The 25601-nt window shown below is 34.2% G+C and overlaps 3 protein-coding genes across 4 annotated transcripts; 2 read left to right on the forward strand and 1 right to left on the reverse strand.

The window, feature by feature from the left end:
* Positions 1-3: 3 nt before the first annotated feature.
* wal (electron transfer flavoprotein subunit alpha wal) lies at positions 4-11343 on the reverse strand (the record flags this gene model as incomplete). Its single annotated transcript, XM_088240382.1, has 7 exons — positions 11317-11343; positions 7783-7953; positions 7389-7529; positions 5095-5359; positions 2015-2230; positions 358-509; positions 4-104 (listed from the first exon to the last, which is right to left on the reverse strand). Coding segments are annotated over exons 2-7 (917 nt in total), but the record flags the coding sequence as incomplete, so codon positions are not given.
* Positions 11344-11455: 112 nt separating this feature from the next.
* Positions 11456-17501, forward strand: LOC148272192 (general transcription factor 3C polypeptide 3). Of its 2 annotated transcripts, XR_015824907.1 has the most exons (5): positions 11456-14218; positions 14311-14515; positions 15748-16060; positions 17139-17314; positions 17396-17501. XR_015824907.1 is itself a non-coding variant. In XM_088240384.1 (1 exon), the coding sequence occupies exon 1, from the start codon at positions 11750-11752 to the stop codon at positions 14225-14227; it is 2478 nt and encodes an 825-aa protein (XP_088096510.1). In that variant the 3' UTR covers positions 14228-14267. The 2 variants fall into 2 exon arrangements, 1 of the variants encoding a protein (XP_088096510.1); XM_088240384.1 differs by lacking the exons at positions 14311-14515; positions 15748-16060; positions 17139-17314; positions 17396-17501 and having other exon boundaries at positions 11750-14267.
* DNAlig4 (DNA ligase 4) lies at positions 11482-25543 on the forward strand. Its single transcript, XM_088240383.1, has 13 exons — positions 11482-11685; positions 14311-14515; positions 15748-16060; positions 17139-17314; positions 17396-17768; positions 20052-20247; positions 20337-20463; positions 20687-20810; positions 21391-21584; positions 22887-23024; positions 23492-23753; positions 24183-24469; positions 25006-25543. The coding sequence occupies exons 2-13, from the start codon at positions 14342-14344 to the stop codon at positions 25402-25404; spliced, it is 2763 nt and encodes a 920-aa protein (XP_088096509.1). The 5' UTR covers positions 11482-11685; positions 14311-14341; the 3' UTR covers positions 25405-25543.
* The last annotated feature ends 58 nt before the right edge of the window (positions 25544-25601 follow it).

Genomic DNA, 25601 nt, shown 5'->3' on the forward strand with positions numbered 1-25601 from the left:
ATGGGAGCCTCGGGGTCCTTGTTGATGGCTACAATGGTCTTAGAATCCTTCATACCGGCCAAGTGCTGGATGGCTCCACTGATACCGACAGCAATGTATAGGTCCTGTAACAGATTTACACAATCAAGGAAACTTAAAACAACCTGTAAGATAAATGACTTAAATGTTTAATGGGATGTCAAAGGGATTAAGGAGTATACGTTTATGGTATCATTTTGTGGTGTGATCACAGTTGAATATTTTACAATTATGTGTTTAAATAAATACAGCCATGCACTCGGATATTTCGCCACAGAATTTCGTCTGTCTAGAAAGTCTGGTCTAGTCTCTATTGGTTGGTTTAAATTAACTACTTACCGGGGCGACGATTTTCCCTGTTTGTCCGATCTGCAAATCGTTGGCGCAAAAACCGGCATCCACAGCAGCGCGAGAAGCTCCCACTGCAGCCTTGAGCTTGTCAGCCAGGTCGAACAACAACTTGAAGTTGTCTCCAGACTTGAGACCGCGACCTATGGAAGAGAAAATTATTAGAAACTGGGTATTATTTTAATATTTAATTTATTTTAACCTACTCCCCTCGTTTAAAACTAATGTATGTATTTTATTTATTCGTTTAAACGCTTATTTTGTTAATGACCATGAATTTACCATCACTTTATCTGATGAATACTTAAGCTACAAACCTTTTCGATAATAAATAACTCGCATATGCCGTGAGCAACGCGTAGCAGTACTGTCATAGGCGCTCACAGAAGTATGTGAGCACCGTGGTGAATGAGTTAAATAAAGTTAAAGTATAGGCACAACTACTACTCGCATGCACCAGAGTAGCTGCGTATATCCTCAGTAACCGACTCAGTAAAAAACAATTTAGATTTAAGGAAGATTCTCAATATCTAATTAATTGATTACCATGTGTATTCTTCATCGGTGCCCAGGCGGATGAAAAATATGAAATTGAACCAGAATCTTGGACAAGTGCTTTCGACTCGATAGCTACTCTCGGGTAAATTGAGAGAAGGGGAAATTGAGTGAAGATTAGTCCGCTTTGTGGTCTACCGTTTAGCACCCTTGCCTACCATTCCTGCGCAATATTTCGCAGTCCCTGGACTGTCATCTAAATAATAAGACTGATGCCTCCATGAAACAGATTTTTATCTTATGAGAAAAACAGAGGAAAATTTATAGATAAATGGGTTACCTCAGTGAGGACTCATTATTTTTAATGTTTAAAAAAAAAAGTAATATGTGTCTACAAACATACAGTTTTCAACAAAAACATTAATTAATAAAATATATTGCGGGGTAATTAAAAAATGCTGATTTTGAAGTTGTAATAATTACCCCACAATATATAACAAGAAATTATGGTCACCTAGGTAGTAAAAATTGAAACCATAATTTGTCTTTTGGTAACAGCGAAACATATTGGGTTAAATATTATCTGTGCATTACTATTACCAAAAACATTTGGATAAAGAAATTGTTGATAAACCATTATTATTGGATATTAATTTTTGTAATTTTTTTTTAAAATAAAAAGGAAATATTAGCGTTCTTATAATTTACCAAAATATTTCAATTTTGGTGGCCATTTTCAACGAGTTGTAAATTACTCACTATTAGAAAATGGAAATCAAGTTGGGGTAGAGTAGGGTTCGAACCTCGGACCTTTGATCCGTGAGTCCGCAACACCAGCCACGGGACCACAACCCAATTTACATTAAAACAACAGTTCTTCGTAAAAAAAAAAAAACTTTTGAAATGCATTTATTTCTCAGCATGGGATTTCCCAGTGAGAAATACATTATAAGCAAATCACACAAATGTTAATAACCATAAAAACTTTATAAATAATTAATAGAATATTTTATATAGTAAAGACGATGCGTTTAGTGTACCAGTACAGATCCCTATGCACAATCGGGTGCGGATAAGCGTTTAAAGGAGTAGACAGCGAATATACCTTATAGATAATACTGAAACCTCATATGATTATTTAGAATCTTTTTACCGCCGGACACGATATTAGCGGCGCTAGTCAGTTCGGGGCGGTCGGACTTGGTGAGCTCCTGGGACACCCACTCGGTGAGGCTAGACTTGTAGTCTCCGGGAGCCGCTTGTTCCACCGCAGCGGAGCCTCCGTCTAAGGGAGAAGGCTCGAAGGATGTGCCGCGTACTGTCACTACCTTCACGGCATCCAGGGACTCCACAGTCTGGATTGCATTCCCTAGAAAAAACAGTTTCAAATTTCAGCAAATGCATAATTAGAATATTATAAAAATATTAGTGGTATTAAGACTTTGTGACCGATGCGCCACCATAACCGAAATTGAGATATATATACAACTTTTTTCAGATATTGAAGCTGCGTTACATGAGCCTACACCTACGGATGTCGACTTCATAAAATGTTCATAAAATCAATGGTTTTTTATCACACAAAATTGGACCGATTTGAACTTTTGTCTCAAATCACAATACTGTAACTAACAATGAGGAATTTTAGAACACAACCTGTCCATTAAAGTGAAATTATCTTATTTATCTTACAAATAGATAATTTCACTTTAGCGGACAGGTTGTGAAATTTTATACACAATATTTTAGATCTTCTTCTTCCAAGTCAGTCCCTCAATGCTGAAGATCGTGATCACCATGAACACTTCCGATTAGTCTGTTCCACTCCAGTCTGTCCTCAGCCCGACTAACTGACTTATCGAATTTTAGCCCCGTAGCCACCTTTATTTGGTCCATCTACATGGGATTCTACCCCGGCTTCTTCTACCTTCAACTCAGCCAGACATTATTGCCTTTTCTAGATTGTCTGGCTCACGTCTAGCAATATGTCCAAAGAAAGACAGTATCCTTCTCAAACACACCACTGATAGACGAGTTGTAATATGGAGCTCTTCCAGTATCGATGTATTCGAATATTTTAGATACGTAATACCAAATAATATTTATTTGATGAGCGGACATAAGATTATAAATATAACAGCATTTTTGTTAATTTTACGATTTATATAAGAAAATGTTCCTTGTGTGTGCCTGCATCGATATTAACAGTACACTTATACAACTACTCAAAACATAAATGAACAACTCTGTGCCTATTAAACTTTGGTTTTATAAAATAGCTAAGCACAAGATGGTCTCAGTAATATAAGTGGACTCATTTCTATCATTCATTGAGTGGTACAAATAGTATAAGTTAGTTCTAGTTGTAAAAGTAGACTCATTTCTGTCCCATCTTTAATGGTTCAAGTAGAATATCTGGTATATTTCAGTTATTTGTTCAAATTACTCCAATGTGGTTAGTTACACAGATGGAATGATCTGTAAATAACCCATTTTGCGAAATGGGACTTCTGTAGCTAAATAATGAAGTTCATGATAGTAATTTTTTCTCCTCTAAAAAGTTAAACTTTTGCAGTTACACTCTTATGTCCGCCCATCAAAGATTTTATCTTTAAAGAGAATTTCAATGATGTTAAACAGAATAAAAATTATTCGGGATTTTCACATTCTGCTTTTTCTTCTTTTACTAATAAACATTCATGGTAATTTAATAAATAAACATGACTTTTGTTTTTTTTTTTTTTTGCATAGGACGTAGATTTCAAAAAGAAATTGATAATAGTTACATCAATAATATTAGTATATAACCACTTACCGACTTTTTTAGCCTACCGGTTTCGAGACGTACCCATCTCTTCGTCAGGACACTCACTACACCAACATGCAAATACTAAAATACACCTCCACCTTCACCATACAGTATTTTCAAAAATACATAAATCACATGCAGATTTATAGAGATGCAAACACCACCATGTCTAAACATGCACTAAGCTTAATTAAAAAATATTAATAATATTGCATGTTGGTGTAGTGAGTGCCCTGACAAAGAGATGGGCACGTCTCGAAACCGGTAGATTAAAAAAGTTGGTAAGTGGTTATATACTAATATTTACTAACATTAGTTGAAATGTTTGACCACAAAGTTAATGCTTTAAACATAAATAATAATAGTAGTTAAATGAGGCGATGTAGGTATTTAAAATATGTGCATGTTGTCCTATTTAATTAGAAGTACAGAGCATCTAAATGTTTAATAAGTCTATGTTAATGTGTTAGTGTCTGTCAGTGAGCCAAGTAAATATACACTTTTTTGCTTATGTGATTACACACATTTGAACGATTTATATGAAAACATACACATACATAGCAGAAGATTTGAATGAACATTAATATGTATATGTCGCCGTCAAATAGTTAAATCAGCCACTAAATAGAGCGGCTAGGCAGTTCATTGAATGAAGGTTTTTTTTTTTTTTAAATAATTCGCTAAGCCTCTAATCAGAGGCTTGTCAGCAGGTGGGATATAAATAGGGGATATGGAAGAAGGCAACGAAAAATACACCACAATACCTAGACCGATTGAGAAAAAAAAATTCTTTGATTTTTTTCCTGCAACTGGTGGGAATCGAACCCGCGACGCCAGTTTCTCAGCCAGCCGTCCAACCAACTGCGCCACTGCGCCTGTCAATATTTAACAAAGGGGTTGAACGTCACTTAGCCTCTTTAATTGTAATACAATATTAATAATAGTTTCATTTCGTTATGTGAAGTTAGATTAGATTAGAATAGGTTTGGTTAAGTTAAATAATTTAAAAAAATATATTTTTTTACTTAACCTAATCCTTAATTTTACTTATTAATTAATCCTTAACTTAACTTCCTTAACTTAATCCTTAAAAAAACGTATCCTAACCTAACCCGACGACTTTTGGTTCGGCCGTTTCCAATGGGCTAGCTTACGACCAGCCAAAACGTTGAACGTTGAGTTATCTTAATTCATTCAACGAACAGCCTAGCCATTCAGGTTAGTGCCGGAATTTAATAATCAGCCTAGCAGCTCTATCGAGTGGGTGATTTAACTATTTGGCAGCGACATATACGTAAGTTAAATTACGTACCTTGTTTTTTTTTTTTGGATTCAAACTAATAAAAACTTTTAAAAAACACAATTTTAAATTTCTTGAAGTTTCTATTATCGGTGAACAATATAATTTGTTAATAAAAAAGTACCCGCATAGATTGCCCTGATGAAAGTCTTATCATCCTTCACCCCGATGATGTCGGACACGGGAGAGACATCGAGCTTTGCCGCCACTCGCGGCAGGAGGGCCTTCCCGAAGGCGCTAGCTCCGGCCAGGATGTGGGAGAAGCTGAACTGCTTGTGGGTGGCCAGCACCAGCGGGGTGAGCGCCTCCGCCGTCATGCCCTTGAAGGCTTCACTCTCGGCTACCAGGACTCGGGACAGGCCCGCGGCCTTGGCCACTTGCTCCGCTACCTATAAAATGCTCAAAGTTTTATTCTTAGTAGTAAAAAAGAAAGACGTTAGTCTTTATGAACAGTTTCAGGAAGGGGTTGGCGCTTTCAATATGAAATAGAGATATATACGGTACACCGGTGAAAACACACGTCTAAGACATTTCAAAAACACTGCTTCAAGTCATATATAACAATTCTCTTACTAGTATATATTATAATATAATATATATTAGTAAGGTATAATATGCATCAAAATCATAATCTGCACGTACCTGAATCTCGGACTACAAAGTAGGGTTTAAGGTTTCTCCTGTACTGCGTTTGTGGTAAATACAACAGACTACCGGTGTGCTACCTAATGTCAAAACTGAGTGTCTCAAACAATACTACTTGAGGCAGTATGTGGAAGGCGATATTTTATAAAAAGTGTTTGTTTTGCCTCTGTGTGATATTTTTTCTAAATATAAATTTCGAAATTAATATTTACTATTTATGGTCAATGTATTGTATTATTATTTTAGTGTTATTACCAATTTGTTACTATTTTCATTGGACCTAAAGCATTTGACTAAATGCTGTAAAACATAAGCCAATTACAACAGTTACATGAAAAAACATGAATACAAGAAACTGAACAAAAAGAACATAAAACTATGTAGCGAAGACAAACAAGGGCAATATAATAATGGTATACAATATATTCATAAAAACGAAAGACATAAAACTTTGAGCTAAACCATGCCAATCCAACTTCATCCCACACTGTTTTAGTCGCAAAGAGATACGAAAAGCCAGAAGATCTGTCCCAAAGAATCCCAAGTCGCGTGATGAATTGACTAATCTACACATTCTGGACATTGGGGCATAAAAACAAAATATGCTCTTAGAAGATTTAATAAATAGCAGATTTTGACTTCTGGTGACATGGTTGGGAACATGAAAAGAAATTGATTTCAACAGAGATGGGACATCACTTATGGCATTAAGTATTTTGAAAGTGCATATAAGGTCCATCTCGGTTTTACGTTTCTCCAATGAAGACAGATAATTGCTCTATTTCAAAATAGGAATAATAACCCCTTTGTAATCCGAGCAACTATGCCACTTTTCTTAGAAAATGGTGTTGGACAGACTCGATATGGTCAATATGAGTCCTGGAGAATGGAGACCAAATTGAAGTGTATTCTAAATGGGGTCGAACTAGTGAGCAATAAAGAGTTTTGATGGTATCAATATTTTTGAAGTCCGTCGTCATTCTATTGATAATACCGAGAAGTTTTAATAAAATGTAAATTCTCACCCTGAATATTTTGTTTGATTAATACCAACCTGGCAAGCTTAACAAAACAGTTTTCAATGTGGTTAATCGAAAAGCAATAACATTAAGGAATGGCAATGAGGAAGCTCAGTGCTACGGGAAATTGGATACAAAAAATGTTTTCTTATGCGGTAAAAATTAGAGCATTTCATTGCATGCGAAGTTTCTTAAAAATGTACGAAAAAATTCATAAAAATGAAATGTGTCACAAGTTCATCCGAATAAACCAATGGTAAAGCGTTGTGATAGATTTTGGGTTTTTGGGAAGCCACTCACCTATCAGCCGAACTCTTCGATAAGAACTTGTGACGTCACGTGCGGAGTAATTTAAAAATGACAAAAAATTTAAAAATCATAGCGCTGATAATGCGATACATAATTTTAGTTTTTTTTTATTTTGGCTTAGTTTGTGAGACCATTAACAAATAAAAAAATCAAAAAACCGCTGAACTTCCTAATTGACAAAAAATATTAATGTTTTTTCTAAACTTGTTCGGGATTTTTTGTTGACTATGTATTTCAGGATTATTATATTTAACACTGTGAGCTGTTTAGATTAAAGTTATTTTTATAAAATCTTATTATATTTACAACTTACACTTATAAAATTGTATTGTTTTTTAATGTGAACAAATAGACTCTAATGTGATTATTCACAACTTTACTGTAGCGCTACTAGTATGGTATTGGATAAATTAATAGGTAATTAATGCTATTTAAAACATCTCACCTGTCCACATTTAGTTCCAGCTACCAATACTGAGATATCACCTCCAATTTTTTTAGCAGCGGAAATGGCATTTTGAGTTATGGGAAGCAGCTTTTCATTATTATGCTCTGCGATAATTAATGTACTTTGAAATCGTTTCAGCTGTAAAATGAAGACATAGGTTTATATAATAAAAAGTTTATACTATGTTATCACTAGCCTTATCACTTATTTACCCGAAGGAAACAGACTAGGTAACCTGTTTTTCACATTTTATTTCATAATCTAACAGTATAATAGTCTATTTTACTGTATGAAAATATTTAGTGTGTTATTATGTAACTATTTTATTATTTAATTATCATTTGAAATTGTTTTAATTGCAATAAAATATTGCAAAAAAAACAATCCTTACCTGCGGTTGTAAACAAAGACGACGCTGGATTGATGAAAACATGCTAGTTAATATTACAATTAAGATGTAGCTTGTATTAGCACAAAGAAAAGATATGCGTAAGGTCTAAGACTCGAAAAATATATTTTATAATTATTTTCATTCGATAGCAAAGCGAGTCCAAAAGTCAATCTAATTCACAGACTACAGATATCTTTAGACAGGAAACTATGGTACTATATCTAAGTACTTTTGGCGTCGATCGCAGCGCTGTCTAGTGTGGCATACAAGAAGCTTGACGATGGCGCGAAAATTCAAATCACTGCGTTGCATTATATATTGATATTTATTGTACAATATCAATACAAAATTGCTTAATTAAATACAAGTATTAGCACGCAATTTAATTTTTCTGTCTTGTATTTAAAAAAACATTTTTATATTGATATTGCACAATAAATTTATTATGGAATAGGAATACATAAATAAAATTTTTAAAAAACATTTTTAATAGTTTTATTTTACTGTTAAAATAAATCAATCGATTCTATTATATGCGTCAGAAAGAATCGAGAAAGAAAACTGACACTTATAAAATAATATTATATACATGTGTGGTTAGTATATTGGATTATCAAAAATAACAATTGAGTATTATTTAAAAATTGTTCAGCATTGTGATCAGCATTGGATCCCTGCTATTCCTGGATGAAAAATATTTTCTTCGTGCAGATTAAGAGCCATGGCATCAACAATCACCATTCTGAAACAAAAGAATATTATTAATGGTGGATAATTTATTTTATTTCACATTGACATTTCTAGGCTGCTGCTTAGGAATAAAACAAGAAGGAAGCACTTATAAGCTTATTAAGTAATGAAATGAAGTGCTAATATGGCAGGTAAGAAGAAAAGGGTATGCATGTATCTACTCTATTGTCTGCGCTTCTTATTCTTAAGTCTTTTATTATAAGACTTTCTAGCTTGTAATTTGAGAGGATCAACAATGCAAGACTCTAATTTTTTTCGCCCAGTTAATAGAAAGTTCATTTGTTTACACCAAGAAAAATATATAATCATAATACTAAGTTAACAATAAAATCAAAAAGATGGCCTCTATGTGCTGGACAAGATAAACATGCTAGATTTAATTTAGATAGTACTATTTCCTTCAAACTCGACATAACATGAAACTTATGGCGAATAATCGGTAAATTATTTTTGCAGTGATTGACAATGGTATTAAAAACTTTATAGATTTTGATTGTTGGGTGGATTAAAGTATTTGGACCACATGCCCTAGAAGTTATTAAACTATGCCCCGGTAACTGTATTTCAGATTTAAGATCCAGTCTACATTCACAACAAGATCCAAATTTAGATAGAGCCCATTTTGCCACATAACCAGCTATATATTTACAAACCGCAACATATTGACTACTTTTCTGTCTTGAAGAACTTGTTGGTAAGGAGTGACTTCGATGTCCGATGTTAAAAAAAGTTTTAATGAATCTAAAATTTCACCGTCATCATTTTCACAATTTTCTCCAATGGAGCGAGTATGAGATAAGTTTGATATGAGAAGCGACTTAAAAGCATCTATAAAATTTGAACTAGAGGGGTTAATGTTACGTGCACCCTGACTTCTTACCATGCCAAAAAAGTTTTCAATGGGGTCTTGGTTAAGGTTACGTGGAAGCACAAAAGTAAATTTATAACATGTAAGTAATTTATTACTCAAATATGATATTGCTTCCAGAGTTGTAATCCAGTTACGCACTGTAGGTGGTATTGATATTTTTTGGTTTTAGGAATCTACAAATTTTACTGATTTTAAGATGGAAATAGCTTCCTGCCAAAATTTCCAGTGGGGAGATGTTAATCTGACTCCACAACGGTATTTACAAATAATACTATCAGCATTGAAAGAACTGCCATTTAAACTGTCGAAAAGTTTATTTATAAATAAGATAAGATCAGCAGTCTGTGATGCCCCATCGTCAATATCATCCACAGTATCTGCCAAAGATTTCATGGTAGTTCCTACTGTCCTGCTGAACACCTGAGCAGCAACCTTGACCTTCATTTTTCTAAGTTTATCGGGGAAAATATGACAATCTGTTAATTTGTGCATTTGGAAAAAGTCTTCCCCTCTTGCTTGATCGTAGGTGTATGATTGTACAATATGGGACCACTTTGCTATTTTTGATACAGAATTTTGAACAAAATGTACATCTTTTACTAGCATATTATTTCTAAATCCCTTCAAAAGATGTGGCACATCAAACATTTGTACGATTTCATGGCCTTCAATTTCAAACCCGTGAACTCTACATTCAGTACCACCCCGAAGGTACATTCTAGGTACAATTCATTGGCAGACCTGCATAGATACCATTACAATAATCGACTCTAGACACTACAAACGCATTTTTTAATTGACGGGCGGCATCAAACCTTTATTGATGTCGGTGAGTTTCATCTAGATAAATTATTTCACCTCCTAGGTAATGCCTAAAAACACTTTAATTTTTTTATGCAAGTTTTTTAATCAACAATATTTTAAGAGTATGTCCAAATGTTTGTAGGGAGTTATTTAGATTGAAACTTAAAGATAACTGGTAAATGTACTAAGAAGTTATATTATTTCTTGGTAGTTGTAATAATATAATAAAAAATAAAAAAAGTTTTTGTGCAACTGTCTCACAAATTGATATCTCTTCCAAGAAAAATATTCCGTTTCACTAATAGCTAGTTCACGCATAATGGATTGAGCGAGATAGACAACAGTTGCCGAAATTACAAACAGCTGTGGTAAATTACATATTTTTTACATTTATATATATTTTTAATCTTACTTTGTTACTCTAACAAACAATTTAACTCTGCAAAGCGTCCTTTTTATTGTGAATAAATTTACAAAATATATCATTCAAAATGATAACGGATAGTGAAAGTGATATAGAAATAATAGTACCTCACCGAGAAACTTGGAGACTTAGCAGCTCAACCTATTCCGAAAGTGAATTAGACAATAACGATCAACTTCTAAGTGATGTGATGATAGTTTATATGACTCTTATGGAAGAAATCGAAGAAACTTTTTCTGAAGTATTCTTTGATCAAAATCGAGCTAATATACCTCATTTACCACAATTACGTTTTGTTTGTAGAATAGTTTGTAGAATAGAGTTTGTATAATAATAATTACGTTTTTTTTGTAGAGTAATAATTAATACCTAATGAACAGCTAAAACATTTTAATTTCCCATTACTGTGGGTACCCATTATAATAAATTAACAAATTATTTTTTTAATATTCAAACGTCCTAATTGACAATCATTAGGTTCCATGGTAAATTATTTTTATGTTTTATGGCTCTTTACTTATTTGTTTATATTCTTAATTATGGGGTTTTCCGGTGATATAGGGACCTCACTAGATAGGAGTTATTATATTAAAGTTAAAATATTCAATTAGTTATTCAACGAAGTACGTCAATATTTTCGTAATCACTGGGTCGGGTATAATAGCGGGGAAAGCACAGAATGCACACAAATTTAACGTCAGACGTCAAAGTCACAGATAAAATAATGATAATCAGCCAATTCATAGAAAAATATTGAACTCCGATATACGATCACACAGAATAGCCAAAACGTGCCCGCTTGGCTTCGGCTCGCCATTTTCTATGAATAACAGGAAATGTCAAAAACGGTGTCATGCTTTGAATGTTTTGGGTTTGGGTTTTTGAGCCTTTTGAGTATTTTGAATTTTTAATCTTTGCGTCAATTGTTTGATTTGTTTTGAACAGATTAGTCAGAAGTAGTAATGTGAAATTGCTGTTTTGAATTCAAACGTTTAACTGGATTTATCAAATTTCATCTTCTAACCTATATGATTTTAAAATTTCGTAGAATAAGGTGAGATATTAATCGTCGAAGGTTTGACTGTCTTCCATTAGCACAGCTTTGATTATATTCGTAAATGGAAATATATAAAAAGAAGGTCGGTTTCGATAACGATCAAAATGAATTAGAAAGAGAGCTCACTAATAAATTTCTGAATGGTGAGTTATCTTTCGCTGAATATTCTCAACAATGGGGTGAAAGTAATGATGCTGAAGATGAAGAAAACAACGAAAGTGGAGATGAGAATTCTTCCAAAGGCTTTTTGGGAACTGACCAGCCGAGTGGTTCTAAGGGGCGTAAAAATACCCAGACATCGGAGGAAGATGCCCGAGCTGCTAAAACTACTCGCAGGAACCGGCGCCAACTGCCTCCCGCGCTGTCGGGTCTCATGGGAGAGGCTAACCTCCGTTACGCTCGCGGAGAGAAGGAACTGGCCGAGAAGATGTGCTATGAAATTATCCGACAGGTTCCTACTGCGGCAGAACCATTCCACACCCTCGCTCAGATATACGAAAAAGACGCAGAGAAGTCTTTACAGTTCTCCTTGATAGCCGCACACTTGAGTCCCACAGAATCTGACCAGTGGATGAGACTCGCCGCTGTGTCCAAGGAACGAGGAGATCCCAAACAGGAAGTTATCTGCTACACCAGAGCTATAAATGGCAACCCCAAGCATATTCCTTACCACTTGAAAAGAATTGAAGTCATGAAAGAGTTGGAAGAGAAGGGACTCATATCGCCCTCATTCAACCTGACTTCGCAGCAGTGTTACATGCGCCTCTTGGGCATCTTGCCTCCCTCTGATGGAGCCACTATCCTGGATATAGCCAAGAAGGTCGCTCGACAATATCACGCTGACAACAAGATATTTAAAGCTCAGCAAGCCATGAACATCGCCTACGAGAAATGTTCCGAATTATTTTCTCTAGAGGATACTAATTTGGTTTTGGAACTTCTTTTAGCTACAAAACAGTATGAGAAATGTTTAAACATCCTCGTAGATAGAGGAGGGGTGGAGATCGAAGCCGAAGTACAAACTGTCTGCGAAGAAGGTGTCACGGAAGAGTTAACTCATATTGTTTCCTGTACCATACCGGATGAACTTCCCATAGACTTGCGTAGTAAACTTGCCATTTGCCTCATACATTTAAAAGCTTATAACCTTATTGAATCCCTCATCAATACTATTCTAGAGAAGGAAGATGCAGAAACAGCTGGAGACATATTCCTGGATGTGGAAGAAGCTCTTACCGGAGAAGGTAGACACGAGGACGCTTTGCGACTGTTGAACCCTTTAGTCAGGAGTTCTCGCTTCAGCTTGCCGGCTGTTTGGCTGAAATATGCACAAAGCCTCACTGCCCTCGGTCGCTTTCAAGAGGCTATTGAACCCTTCAGAACTGTGATTCGCCTTGCACCGCAACACTTGGAAGCTAGAATGAAACTATCCAAAATCCTTAAGGACAGTAATCGACTGGACGAAGCGTGTTTGGCTCTAGAGCAGAACCCACAAACTGATTTACTCGACACTGGATTGCTCTATGAAAGATGCCAAATATACAAATCTATAGGTGATCTAAATGGGTATTTAAAAGTCGGCCAGTTATTACTGAGTCGTCATTTTTTTAAGATCAGAAATCGTGATGAAGTCACCGCTTTCCGATCTAAGGATTGCATGGATCTCTTGAAGGGGATGCGAGAAGCGAGAGGAGAAGAAATGGAAGAGGCTGATGATGTAACCTTTGACGAGACTAGTAACCAGCTATCGCTTCAGACAGAATGGGAACTCCTTAGAGAGATGTTACAGATCTCTCTAGACTTCGGGCACTATAGCACCATGCAGTATTTGACCTTTGCTGCATTAGGAAGTAAAAAGTTTACTCCATACAGAAGTATCTTGGAGTTCACTTGTCTAATAGCTTGCCTACGTAATGAAGATTACTACTTCGCGTACAATGTGGTAAGAGATTTTGTTCAAAAGTTTCCTGAGAAGCCCAAAGTTTGGAATATGCTAAACCTCGTGATTCAGAGAGTGGATGACACCCGGCACAATCGTTTTCTCATGAGGCTCTTAGTCCGCCTAGGAAATTTTGACAGATTCTTGTATGTGTTACATGGAAATAATTGCTTAATGGCTGGTTCCTACAAGTACGCTCTTAAAGAATATATAACGCTTTACGAAGAGAAAAAAGTTCCTCTCGTCGCCTTACTTGCGGGGATCACCATGACGCACATGGCGTGTCAAAAGTTTTCCACCAATAAGCACATTTTGGTCGTTCAGGGTATCGCATTTTTATCTTATTACGAAAAGTTGCGTGGCCCTGATGGTCAACAAGAATCGTTGTATAATATCGGTCGAGCTTACCACCAAATAGGAATTATACAAAAAGCTACAGAATACTATAAACGAGCTTTGCAGGTTAAAATAGAAATAGTATCTCAGAATCCAGAAATTCTCGATTTAACTAAGGATATTGCTTTTAATTTACATTTAATCTATAAAAATGATGCCCCAGATCTTGCAAGAATGTACCTCAATAAATACATTGTAATTTGAAGCTTTATAAATATTATAGATAATAAAATATTTTCTCCAATTACTTTTTTGTTTTACTTTATTGAAATTATTTATGTTTTCAGATTTCGTGTTCTAATTTGAAAGAGATCTATAATGAGTCTACAGAATGAGAACCAGGCTTCTAGTGGAGACTTCGCAAGTCAAATATTGTTCCAAGAATTCTGCGATCTCTGTGAAAAAATTAAAAATACCAAAGTAATCAAAAGTAGAGTAGATATTTTGAGAAAATACATTGATGAGTTCCGTAAAAAAGAATCCGTAAATATGGTAAGAAATTCTTATGTAAAATTACAATAAAATTTATTGCAACGATTTGGAAAAAAAAATTTGAGAAGGGAATATGAAATTATAACATTAGTATAGTATCTGCAGTAGACACTCTCTTAACCGGCCTTGATGGGACCGACCCAGGGCTGGATTACGAAAAAGCCGGTTAAAGAGAGGGTAGTGAAAAACACATTTAAAAAAACACTTTCGCAAGGAAGAAAAAAAACACAATTTTTTCAAAACACTAAGAAAACGGAACTTTTATTCTGTATTAGAAACTCGCACATTAAAAATTAACATTTCACAAACTGTAAAAAATATCTACAGGAAAAAGCCACACATCACAAAAATTATGTTATTTTATGCTGCTTCTTGTGTTGAATCGACTTTTTAAAAGTGAAGTCCCTCCATTTTTTTATGAACATTACATCTACTGCAGTTGAATCCTTCTGCTGCTGAATGTACATCGCCGCCACCTGTAGAACCTCTTTTCCTTCGTCGTGGCTAACCGTGTTGTCTTCTTCGTACTCCTCACAGTCCACTTCCTCATCCTCTAGTGCTTCGTTGATAACAGTCTGTACCATCTCGTCATCATTCAACATTTCATTTTCAAGAGGGTCATCGCCTTCAAGAACCCATTCCTGAACATCTCGAAGTTGAAAATCACTCATTTCGGGAAGTTTTAAGTCTTTTAGCAAAGTTGCATTGTCATCTGGTTCAGGTTCTGTGTTTGTTTCCAAGGAAATCATTTTCCAAGGAAGTGTCCTCCAAACTTGATTTAACAACTTCTTTAATGTCAGGCCATGCTTTCTTCCACGATTTGACAAATGTAGATTTTGGTGTTTCATCAAATGATGCTACAACCATCAAAATTACGTTCTTTATGTTAATTGTTTTCAAAGCATCAATCAGGACATTTCAGCATTGCTACTTGTCCGCGTATATTTTAGGCGCGAGTCATTCCCAGAAGAAGCTGGTTAAAGCGGCGGCGGGAGTAAGAGAGCTTCTACTGTTTGTGGTTTTATGGATGAAAAAAATATTTCAATCAGGATTTATCGTTGGGATTCTTAAAAATTTCCTTTTGATGATTAATTTTTGCCATTGCATATTTTAGGCGTAATCTTTCTTTACGAAATTTAAACTATAAACTTGTGTTTAGTGAGATACAAATTTTCTTCAGCTCTTGTTCTTTTAAAAATTAAAACTGTAATACAACTAAACACGTATTTTAGGGCAAAGATTTTTATCCAATTTTGAGAATGCTGCTACCTAAATGTGAACGAGAGAGGAGTGCGTATGGAATAAAAGAAACTGCACTCGCTAAAATGTACATCCGAGTTCTTAATCTTCCCAAGCAAGGACATGAAGCGAACAAGCTAATTAATTATAAAGCGCCGACTTCTTCACAAAGCATGATCGCGGATTTTGGAGATGTAGCCTTCTACGTCCTCAAGTCGAGATGCAGTTCTACTGGAACACTTTCCATTAAAGATGTTAATGATAGCCTCGACAGGATCGCACAATTCAATGCAGAAAATAAACCAAGTGCGTAAAGAAAATCATTGTTTATTCAAAAAGTACACATATTTATATATAAATAAACAAGTGTTATTTATTATTAATATATAAAGCCGTTGTGGTCAAATATTTTACTAAATGTTATTAAATATTTGTATATAACCACTTACCGACTTTTCTATGTCTACCGGTTTCGTCAGGATACCAATTAAATCAACATGCAAAACCCACTATACACCTTCACTATAGTTGTTGCACAAAAATATAAAACTAACACGTCGTGCATTTTAATAAGCACATGCACTGATTGAATTACAAAATAATATCAAACCTGCTTTTTGTACAAATAACAATATTAATAAATAATTGCTTAATAATAAAGATAAAAATCGTTTATTAAATCATTCAGGTGTTTACCAATTAAAATACAATTCTTGTCCTTCAGTTTAGGTTGGAAGAACATCAAGAAATTTTGATATTCGTGTTAAAGAACACATGAGGTGTCTTCACAATAATAATTTCTCCGAATTCGCAAATCAGCCAATCAATTTAAATTGTGACTTCAATAAAAATACGGGAGTTAAAATCTTACATACAAATAATAAAGGGTTAAAAGTAAATAATATGGAAATATTTCACATTAGAAAAGCTTTAAAAAATAATGTTCCTTTGATCAATAATCAAACAAGTTTTCGATATAGTCCTTTATACGATTTTCCACTGTAATGGTCACCCTAAACCCATTAAGCTCATCTCCTCCCTCTATCCCCTCTACCCTTTTTTCAACTATTCATCAAACAACATAGAATATTTTCATAATATAATCAGTGCATGTGCTTATTAAAATGCATGTTGTGTTGGTTTCATCTTTTTGTGCAACAACTATGGTGAAAATGTATAGTGGGTTTCGCATGTTGGTTCAATTGGTGTCCTGACGAAGAGACGGGTATGTCTCGAAACCGATAGTCATAGAAAAGTCGGTAAGTGGTTATATACAAATATTTAATAACATTTAGTTAAGTGTTATTTACTTCATATGCTAAAAGGTCTCCATACAAGTAGTATTGAATTTTGATGATGGAAAAATTTGCATTTTATATTACAGGGAGTGTAGATGAAGAACTCACAAAATTCGTTTCCAATATGACTGCTCTGCAGCAAAAATGGCTGATTAGAATTATTTTAAAAGACCTCAACCTTTCGATTGGGCAACAGAGAATATTAACTTGCTTCCATACTGACGCTCCGGACTTGTACGACTCTTGCAACAGTCTGTCCAAAGTAAGATGCCATCGGATATATCTTTTACGTGACCCTTTTTGCTGTTGTGTAACTGACTAGAAACATTTGCAAATATTCCAGGTATGTGCGACACTTCACAGTCCAAGTATAAGACTGCATGAAATTGAAATAGAACTCTTTTCACCGTTCCGCCCCATGTTATCAGAAAAGTTGGATATCACTAAAATTAGAAAAACCGTTAAAAAAGATGAACAGTACTTTATTGAAATGAAATTTGACGGAGAACGGTTCCAAATCCATATGAAAGATAAAAAATTTAAATACTTCTCGAGGAATGGTTTTGATTTTACAGCAAACTTCGGAGAATCATTCTGTTCGGATGGATTACTCACAAAAAAATTACAGGATGTATTAAATCCATCGGTACAAAGCTTTATCTTAGATGGAGAGATGATGGGATGGCATAAAAGCAAGAAAATATTCGGTTCAAAGGGTAAATTCAAAATATTTATATGTAAATATTGATGTTTTATGGATATGAAGGGTACAGGGTGTCAATTTACATGTGTTGTAAACTAATAATGGCATCTGACGGCAGTTCACATGATCTACATTTCTGTTGAATAAAATTTGACATTTTTACTCTACTTTCCAGATAATTTAACAATATTTTATTTTTTATTTTTTTGCACCAGAAAGGGAAAACATTTTTGAGAAGGGAATATGTTAGTCTAGGCACTTACAGGGCTTATGACCTGCTATGGGCTGGTCTCAAAAATGTTTTCCCTCTCATTAGAGAAAATGTTTTCCCTCTCATTCATATTAATGAACAACTCCCTAGGGAGAAAATCCAGCCAGTCTGCAAGTATTTGGGTATACTCAAAATATTGTTGAAGAAAAAAAATGCTTACAGGGGTATAAAGAGTGTATGTCTGTTAAATGCTGGAAATAAAGCGATAATTCAGTATTAATGAAAGTTATTTTAGATTAACAGTATAGGCTATATACATTAAGCAGGTTCTTGTATATTTATAAGTTTGTTTTAATCTGCAAGAGGTTGTTAAAAGCTCCCCCCATCCAATTATTCCATAGGAAAGTGATGACTGTACAAGTGAATAATATACCATTTTAATAGTATTTTGCTGGGCATAAATACTTAACCGTTTAAACACATCTGTTAAATATCTTAGTTAATTAATAATTACTTCAAGATTATTAGCCCATTTAAGTTGACAGTCTATTGTTACTCCTGGGTATTTTATGCACCTTTCAGACTAAATTTTTTCACAGTTATTACGTATGTCAAGATTACAATATTTATTATGAAACATTACATTAAGGGAAGAAGGGGAAGATGATTTTGAGTTATAAAATGGAATAAACGGTATTTTATTAAAATTTAGTGAGAGAAGATTTCGATCTAACCAGTCTTTAATTATAGTTAAACATTTATTGGCTTTTTTGACAGTATTATCCCAGATATCACTTAGTACAATTATTGCAGTATCGTCTGCACAAGAAACAAATTTACCAGGGACAGCTATATTATTAAAGATCATTAATATATATAAGAAACATCAAAGGTCCAAGAACCGTTACTTGTGAGGCTCCGTGTATAACAGTCTTAGTATTACTAACATTAATTCCGATCCTGGTACATTGCAGTCTATTTGATAACTAACTTTAAAAAAATAACAAGCACTCATTTTTTATGTCAATTTTACGCAATTTACTTATTAAAATTCTATGGTTTATAGTATCAAATACTTTTTTTAAATCTAAAAATATTGTTAAAGTTTTCACATTCACATCTAGGCCAGTATATATTCGATGAGTACTTTTGTACTGCAATTGGATCTAAATCTAAACTGGTTATTTGACAAAAGATAATTAATTTCCATGAAATTCTATATATTATTGTCAGTTTTGCACGGAGAGACCGATTTGTGAATTGGTGCTATAATCAAAATTTTAAATTAGTTTATAATACAATTATTAAAAATATAGTAATGGTGTTAGTATAAATATTTTTAATTACTTAATAGTTGAAATGCAATCTCTTAGACGAATGTGTGGGAAATCAATGTATGACAGGGTTACGAATGATGAAATCAGGCGAGAGTGTAAATCTGAGTCAAGTATAAGTGATAAGATTAAGGAAGGGTCTCTGAGATGGTTTGGTCACGTAGAACGAATGGACGACGAAATAATGGTTAAACAAGTAAATATGGCGAAAATGAACGGTAACGTGAGACGAGGACTACCGAGGAAGACGTGTCATGATCAGAGAAACCAAAATCTTAAGTCTGGTCATGTCAAAAGCAGACAGAACCGCAGGGCATGTATGACAAAATGTATGAATGTGGAAAAAGCTAAGAATGTATGCCAGGATAGACGTGTGTGGTGGTCCATTCTCTCTGCCTGCCCCTACGGAGAAATGGCGTGATGGTAGTAGTAGACTTAATAGTTATACTACTTAAATTATCTGGTCCATTAGAACTACTGATATTTAGGTCATCTATGTATTTTGGGATTTCATTTTCCATAATAGGTTTAAATTGGGATTGAATTTTGGTTACTGTCTGGACTATATGGTAGGGAGTAATTTAAATGCATTTCAACTGAATTCATTCATCCTTTATATCCTGTACCCTTCATATAAAGTAAGGAGTATTAAAAAATACGCTGTTAAATAATAGTACAGGACTAAGAATCTTACCTAAATTTAATATTTCGGGTTACCAAATATTTTATTACAATGTTTGGAAGTTTTCAGGAATGACATTTGACGTTAAAAAGATGACAGAAAATAGTTTTTATCAGCCGTGCTTCTGCTGCTTCGATATTTTATTATTGAATGATGCTGTTCTCACAGGAGTGCCTCTACATAAGAGACTTACCCATCTTGATACTTTATTTACTGACAAGGAAGGTGTGATCATCCATAGCAAAAGAGTTCAAACGCAAGATTGGTAATACAAATCTGCTTTTATTTTCTAGGTCCTCCAGAATAAATTATTAGGTATTTTAAAAGTGTATGTAAGTATTTACATTGTTTTAGTGACGAAGTTTTATCCGCACTGAACAAGGCCATCGATGACCAAGATGAAGGGATTGTCCTTAAGAATACGCTGTCTCTCTACAAACCCAACAGTAGGAAAAGTGGTTGGTTTAAAATAAAACCCGAGGTAAGTTGCGTATCACCAATATCCCCATTTTGTGCGTTTACCAGAATCAAAGAATGAAGAGAGTTGTGAATAATATTTTTAAATGTACAACAATGTTTATTGTATTTCATGTCATATTTCAAAATGTTTCATTCTAACAACATAATTGAAATCGAAATTGAAAATTGAATATGGCTTTAGCGGGTGGCTAGCTATATTTAAATGTTTTTTAATTCTTTTTTAGTACACTGAAGGAACAATGAATGAGCTAGATCTCTTAATAATAGGAGGATATTATACTGAGAATAAGAGACATGGATTAGTGAGCAGTGTTCTGTTAGCTGTTGCTGTTCCTCCCCTTGAAGAAGGTATAAAAAGATATCTCTGTAGATGGATTACTTTAGTTTAATCAGTCTTAGAAATAGATTTCCACATTCCCTTCTCAAAACTTATATTAAAAAAATATAATGTTTTGAATAAAGTACCCCTTTGGGCGTTTAATCAAGTCCATATTTCTTCAATTATTCCATGATATCTGACCAAAAATAGGCAGAATAGTGAATGTAAAGTGGTAATTTTAACCAGCCAATAATAAACCTTATAAATGAATAGACTAGTTTTTCATCTCTGCTGAAATAATATATTTTTAATAAAAGATTCTTTCTTTTTATTTATAGGTAATACAGCGATAGTCCATGTTTTAATTTTATATTAACATCGCACATTAAAGTTGTCGCCATGTGTCATTCTCACGTACAATATTTCTACACTTATTTATAAATAAACAAGTCTAAAATGTCATACCACAAAATGAAAAATGTTTTTGATATTGAAAATACAATATTTCTGATCGAATTACAGCGTGTCACGTCAACTTTAATGATGAACGCAGCGATGCAATCCAAAACCTGCAATTTAATTTTTTTAAATATATGTTTGCCATTGCAGGTAGTGAACCGTCACTGTTTCACTCAGTGGGGAGAGTGACCCTCTCTCTCCGTGGTGAGGAGACGGAGGAGTTGTGCGGGAAGCTGCAGCCGCACTGGAGGTCCCCGGACAAGGGGGCACCACCCGCTTCCATCTGTTGGACCAAAGAAAAACCCGATCTGTGGATTGAACCTAAACATTCTATTATTCTGCAGGTATAAACATTTTTGTTCCTCCTTTTTTTCCAAGCATTCTTGGCGTAGAATAGATTATTTAACATTTCTTACACTAGTGTTTTTGTAGTCTATTAGAAATAGAAGGGTGATGGATAATGTTGTTGTCGTAATGCCGAGTTGGTTAGTAGGTATTCACTAGACAAGATGAAACCACGGAAAGAGAATTAGAAATTTGATGAACTCTTCCATTCACATGCTTTATCTGAATGTCTTACAACAAAAGTAATAATATATGAATTATCATCATCATAATCAGCCCATGTTGGTCCACTGCAGGACATAGGCCTCCTCCTGTCTCCACTTTTCCCGGTTCTGCACTGTTCTCATTCATTGTCTACCGACAAACCTCCGAATATCCTCCGACCATCTCATTGGTGGGCATCCTCAGGGCCTCCTGTTCTTCTGTCTCTACTCGAGAACACGCTTTGTCCATCTATCATCAGACATTTGAGCAGCACGGCCTGCCCGTTTCCACATCAACCAACCGATCCCTTCCACCACATCGCATACTTTGGTTTGACTGCGGATCCAATTCTTTTTTTTCTATCTTTTAATCTTATTCCAAGCATAAGGCGTTCCATACTTCTCTGTGCAACTTGAAATTTATGAGAAGACTGCTCGGTCAGAGTCATAGTCTCCGCGCCATATTTAAGGACGGGACTCGTCTTTAGGAAGTCTGGAATGGAGCTTCGAAATGTGAAATTAAATTTACCAAATGCCACCCGAGCAAGACCTATCCTTCTTTCTACTTCACTGGTTTGATTATCCCTATCGACAGTGATTTTGTGACCCGAGTATATATAGTGGTCAACCTTGTCTACGGGTATTATTCTGCCATTAGTATTGATGTTTTTCATTATTTTTGTTTTACTGAGATTCATCTCAAGTCCAATTTCAGCAGATTCCACTTTTAAATTATTAATCACCCCAGTCATCTCATCCACGCTCTCAGAAATCAGGACAGTATCGTCTGCAAATCTTAGGTGGTGAAGTCTCTCCCCATCAATATTTAGGTCTCTACCTATTCAGTTTAGGTACTTAAAGGTATTTTCCAAAGTCAACGTAAATATTTTGGGAGATGTTGTATCGTCTGTCTTACACCCCTAAATGGCAAACTTATCAGTATTTTAATAATAACAGTGATATATTTTTAATATCTTTTTATTACATATTGTTTACTTGTGTAACGCATACCATACTCAAAAATCACTTGCCATATGACATTGGCTATAATTCTAATTACATATATCATCGCTCTACTAATTTGCATTTTCTTCCCAGATCAAAGCATCAGAATTAGTTCGCAGTAATGCTTTTAAAACTGAATTCACCCTAAGGTTCCCCAGAATAGAAAAGATTCGTTTTGATAAACCGTGGTACGACTGCATGACAACTCTAGAATTTCAAGATTTGACCAAGGTAATTGAAAGCATTTTGTTAGGATGAGTAACCAAATTTAGTTAAAAAATATATGCACGGTCACAAGTAATAACCTGTTATGCAAAAAAAATACTTATTCATAAATGTATTCAATATATTTAAATATATAACAAAAAAATATTAATGATATGTCATTTATCTACAGTATACGTTTGTATTTTATAGTAAAAAACCATTTCTTTTTTCGTTGGATTCTACTCCTTACTTATAGATTAATGTCTTTTTATTAATTTAATTGCAATTATCTGCCTTGATTAATTAATCATTTAATATTATATTCATATAAGTTGTAAATAATAAATACTCAATGCATATTATTTGACGCTACATATATTTTAAAGAGGCCAGTTTTTGTCCTCACAAAAGTAATAATTGGTAATTACTAATTTAAATCATAAATGAAAATTAAATATAATCTGCCTAATTCTTGCTTTATATTTTTCCAGAATTCTCACATTGTAGAAAAATTAACAGCTCGTCACATAGGGGGAGATGAACTGGAAGATGGAGGTATATCTCCCAGGAAAAAAGCCAAGTCAATAGAAGTTTTGTCCCAATTTAAGGCTGCTGATACATCTCACGTATGTGAGTCTACCAGTCTGTACGCCGGGAAGGAAGTGTGCGTCATTACAGGGAACAACCAAGTGTCCAAGGCAGATTTGGAGATCAAAGTAGTGGAAAATGGAGGGAAAGTAGTTCAAAATCCAGGTAACAAACCCCCAACTCGAACATTCTATAATTGAGTAATGTGCGGGTTTTGAAGTTTAAAAGATAATGTTTTGGTTAAATCATAAATATGTACCGTTTTAAAATATAAGACTAATAAAATTAATATTATTAATCTAAAAGATTGAACATGTAAATAATGTTTTAAACCATAACCAATTTTTAAATTAATGAGTCTTAATTGCGCCGGTAATATCTGTTAATTGAACTTTATTTTATGAAAGTATTTTTAATTTTTCATAAAGTTCATATAACTCTGTGCAGACAAAATATGTTTAAATTTTTGTCAAAATAAAATAATGTGATTTTCCTTTTTGTCACCCCATCTAATAAAATTGTAAGATTATAATGATTTTATACTGTATAAACTAATGCTGTTTGAATTAGATATATTCATACATTTTTTTCTAGGAGCTTTTACATTCTGCATTGTGGCTGGAAATGTAAACCCCCGAGTGAGCAACATAATAAAGGCCGGGTTCCACAATGTGACGAGTGTTGACTGGTTTCTGTACTCCGTGGGGGAAGAGTTTGTTGCTCGGGGAGTACTTCCCGAGTGGACTCCGAGGGACTTACTCGGGAGGTCCCGGAAGGTAGCCGAGCAGTTTGCCCTAAAGTACGATCAGTTCGGTGACAGTTACACTGAACCGGCTACTCTTCCGTCGCTCAAGTATTCTATGAAGAAAGTTGGAGAAATTGTGAGTATCTGTCTACTTTTTGAGCCTTAAAATATCTAATCGATAAAAATAAGGCATTTTAAAATGACAAAAATCCTATGATTTATCGTGCGTCTTACATGTTGTGATAGTTGAAAACATTGTCTGTCACGTAATAAAAAACTGCGATTGAAGTTTTGCAGGGAATTCAAGTAGGTATATGAAATTGAAAATTTAACAAAACATATTTGTACATAAATAATTTTTTTTGCTCTTTTATGGAAAAATATAGTTGAATAAAATAGGTAACTCTTCATCAGCACCTAACACATTTAGTTAAGTAATATTTACATTTGTGAAAGAAGTGGGTAAAAAAAAACATTGTTTTTCAAATTCACTCTTGGCATTATCTTTTTTTTTTTAAATAACTGCTAATTGCTCCTATAGTTGGTATGTGATTTTGATGACTTACGAGTTTTTAGTAAGTTCTCTCACATATCAATTCTGTGTAGCATTATCAGATTAAAGTTACCACGAAATGAAATAATTATATGCGTGTACTTGATTTTAATTTTCAGATTGGAAGAGTTCGTCTTCTACCGGTTGAGTTCTTAGAGATAGATAAAGAATTGTTCGGTGAAGTTAGTCCACACTCCTTCCTACGCATGTGTCATTTTTACATCATCGCCGACTATTCCTCGCTTACCGAAGCTGAGAAAATTGCAGCGGAGAGACACATTCGTATATTGAACTTCCAAGTTAACTTCTTTGGTGGAATTATTACAAATTCCAACATTGAGGAAGGCATTACGCACATGCTGGTTCCAGCGTATTGCAATAAAGAAATTATAAATCAAACACTACGCAAGGCAAGTGGGTTGGTAAAGAAACCTCTCGTTTTGAGTTTGGAGTGGTTGCAAATCTGTTTACAAAACAAAAAATTTGCAGAGGAAAGTGATTATATTTATAATTTATAAATTTTCTAAAATATTTTGAAAAATGCCTTAATATAATATATTTAAAAAAATAATAATGGATAACTTTTCAATACAAATTTGTAGAATCATTTTTTATTTTGTAACTGCTAAATGATTTATTTCTAATGAATACCTACCATGCAATTTTTCTGCCGACTTTCTAGTTGTTGTTTAATGCCAAATATTTTTGTCAAGAA

This window comes from Micrasema longulum, unplaced genomic scaffold (genome assembly GCF_059751315.1).
Source record: "Micrasema longulum isolate JH-2025_06_02 unplaced genomic scaffold, ASM5975131v1 h1tg002442l, whole genome shotgun sequence".
In the NCBI taxonomy this organism is placed as follows: domain Eukaryota; kingdom Metazoa; phylum Arthropoda; class Insecta; order Trichoptera; family Brachycentridae; genus Micrasema; species Micrasema longulum.

Bases quoted from the DNA above. Each gene is read 5' to 3' on its own strand.
- LOC148272192 (XM_088240384.1), top strand. From the start codon at position 11,750: ATGGAAATATATAAAAAGAAGGTCGGTTTCGATAACGATCAAAATGAA.
- DNAlig4 (XM_088240383.1), top strand. From the start codon at position 14,342: ATGAGTCTACAGAATGAGAACCAGGCTTCTAGTGGAGACTTCGCAAGT. The intron at 17,769-20,051 runs GTAAATTCAAAA...GGAAGTTTTCAG, and splicing joins GAAAATATTCGGTTCAAAGG to GAATGACATTTGACGTTAAA. The intron at 20,464-20,686 runs GTAAGTTGCGTA...ATTCTTTTTTAG, and splicing joins GGTTTAAAATAAAACCCGAG to TACACTGAAGGAACAATGAA.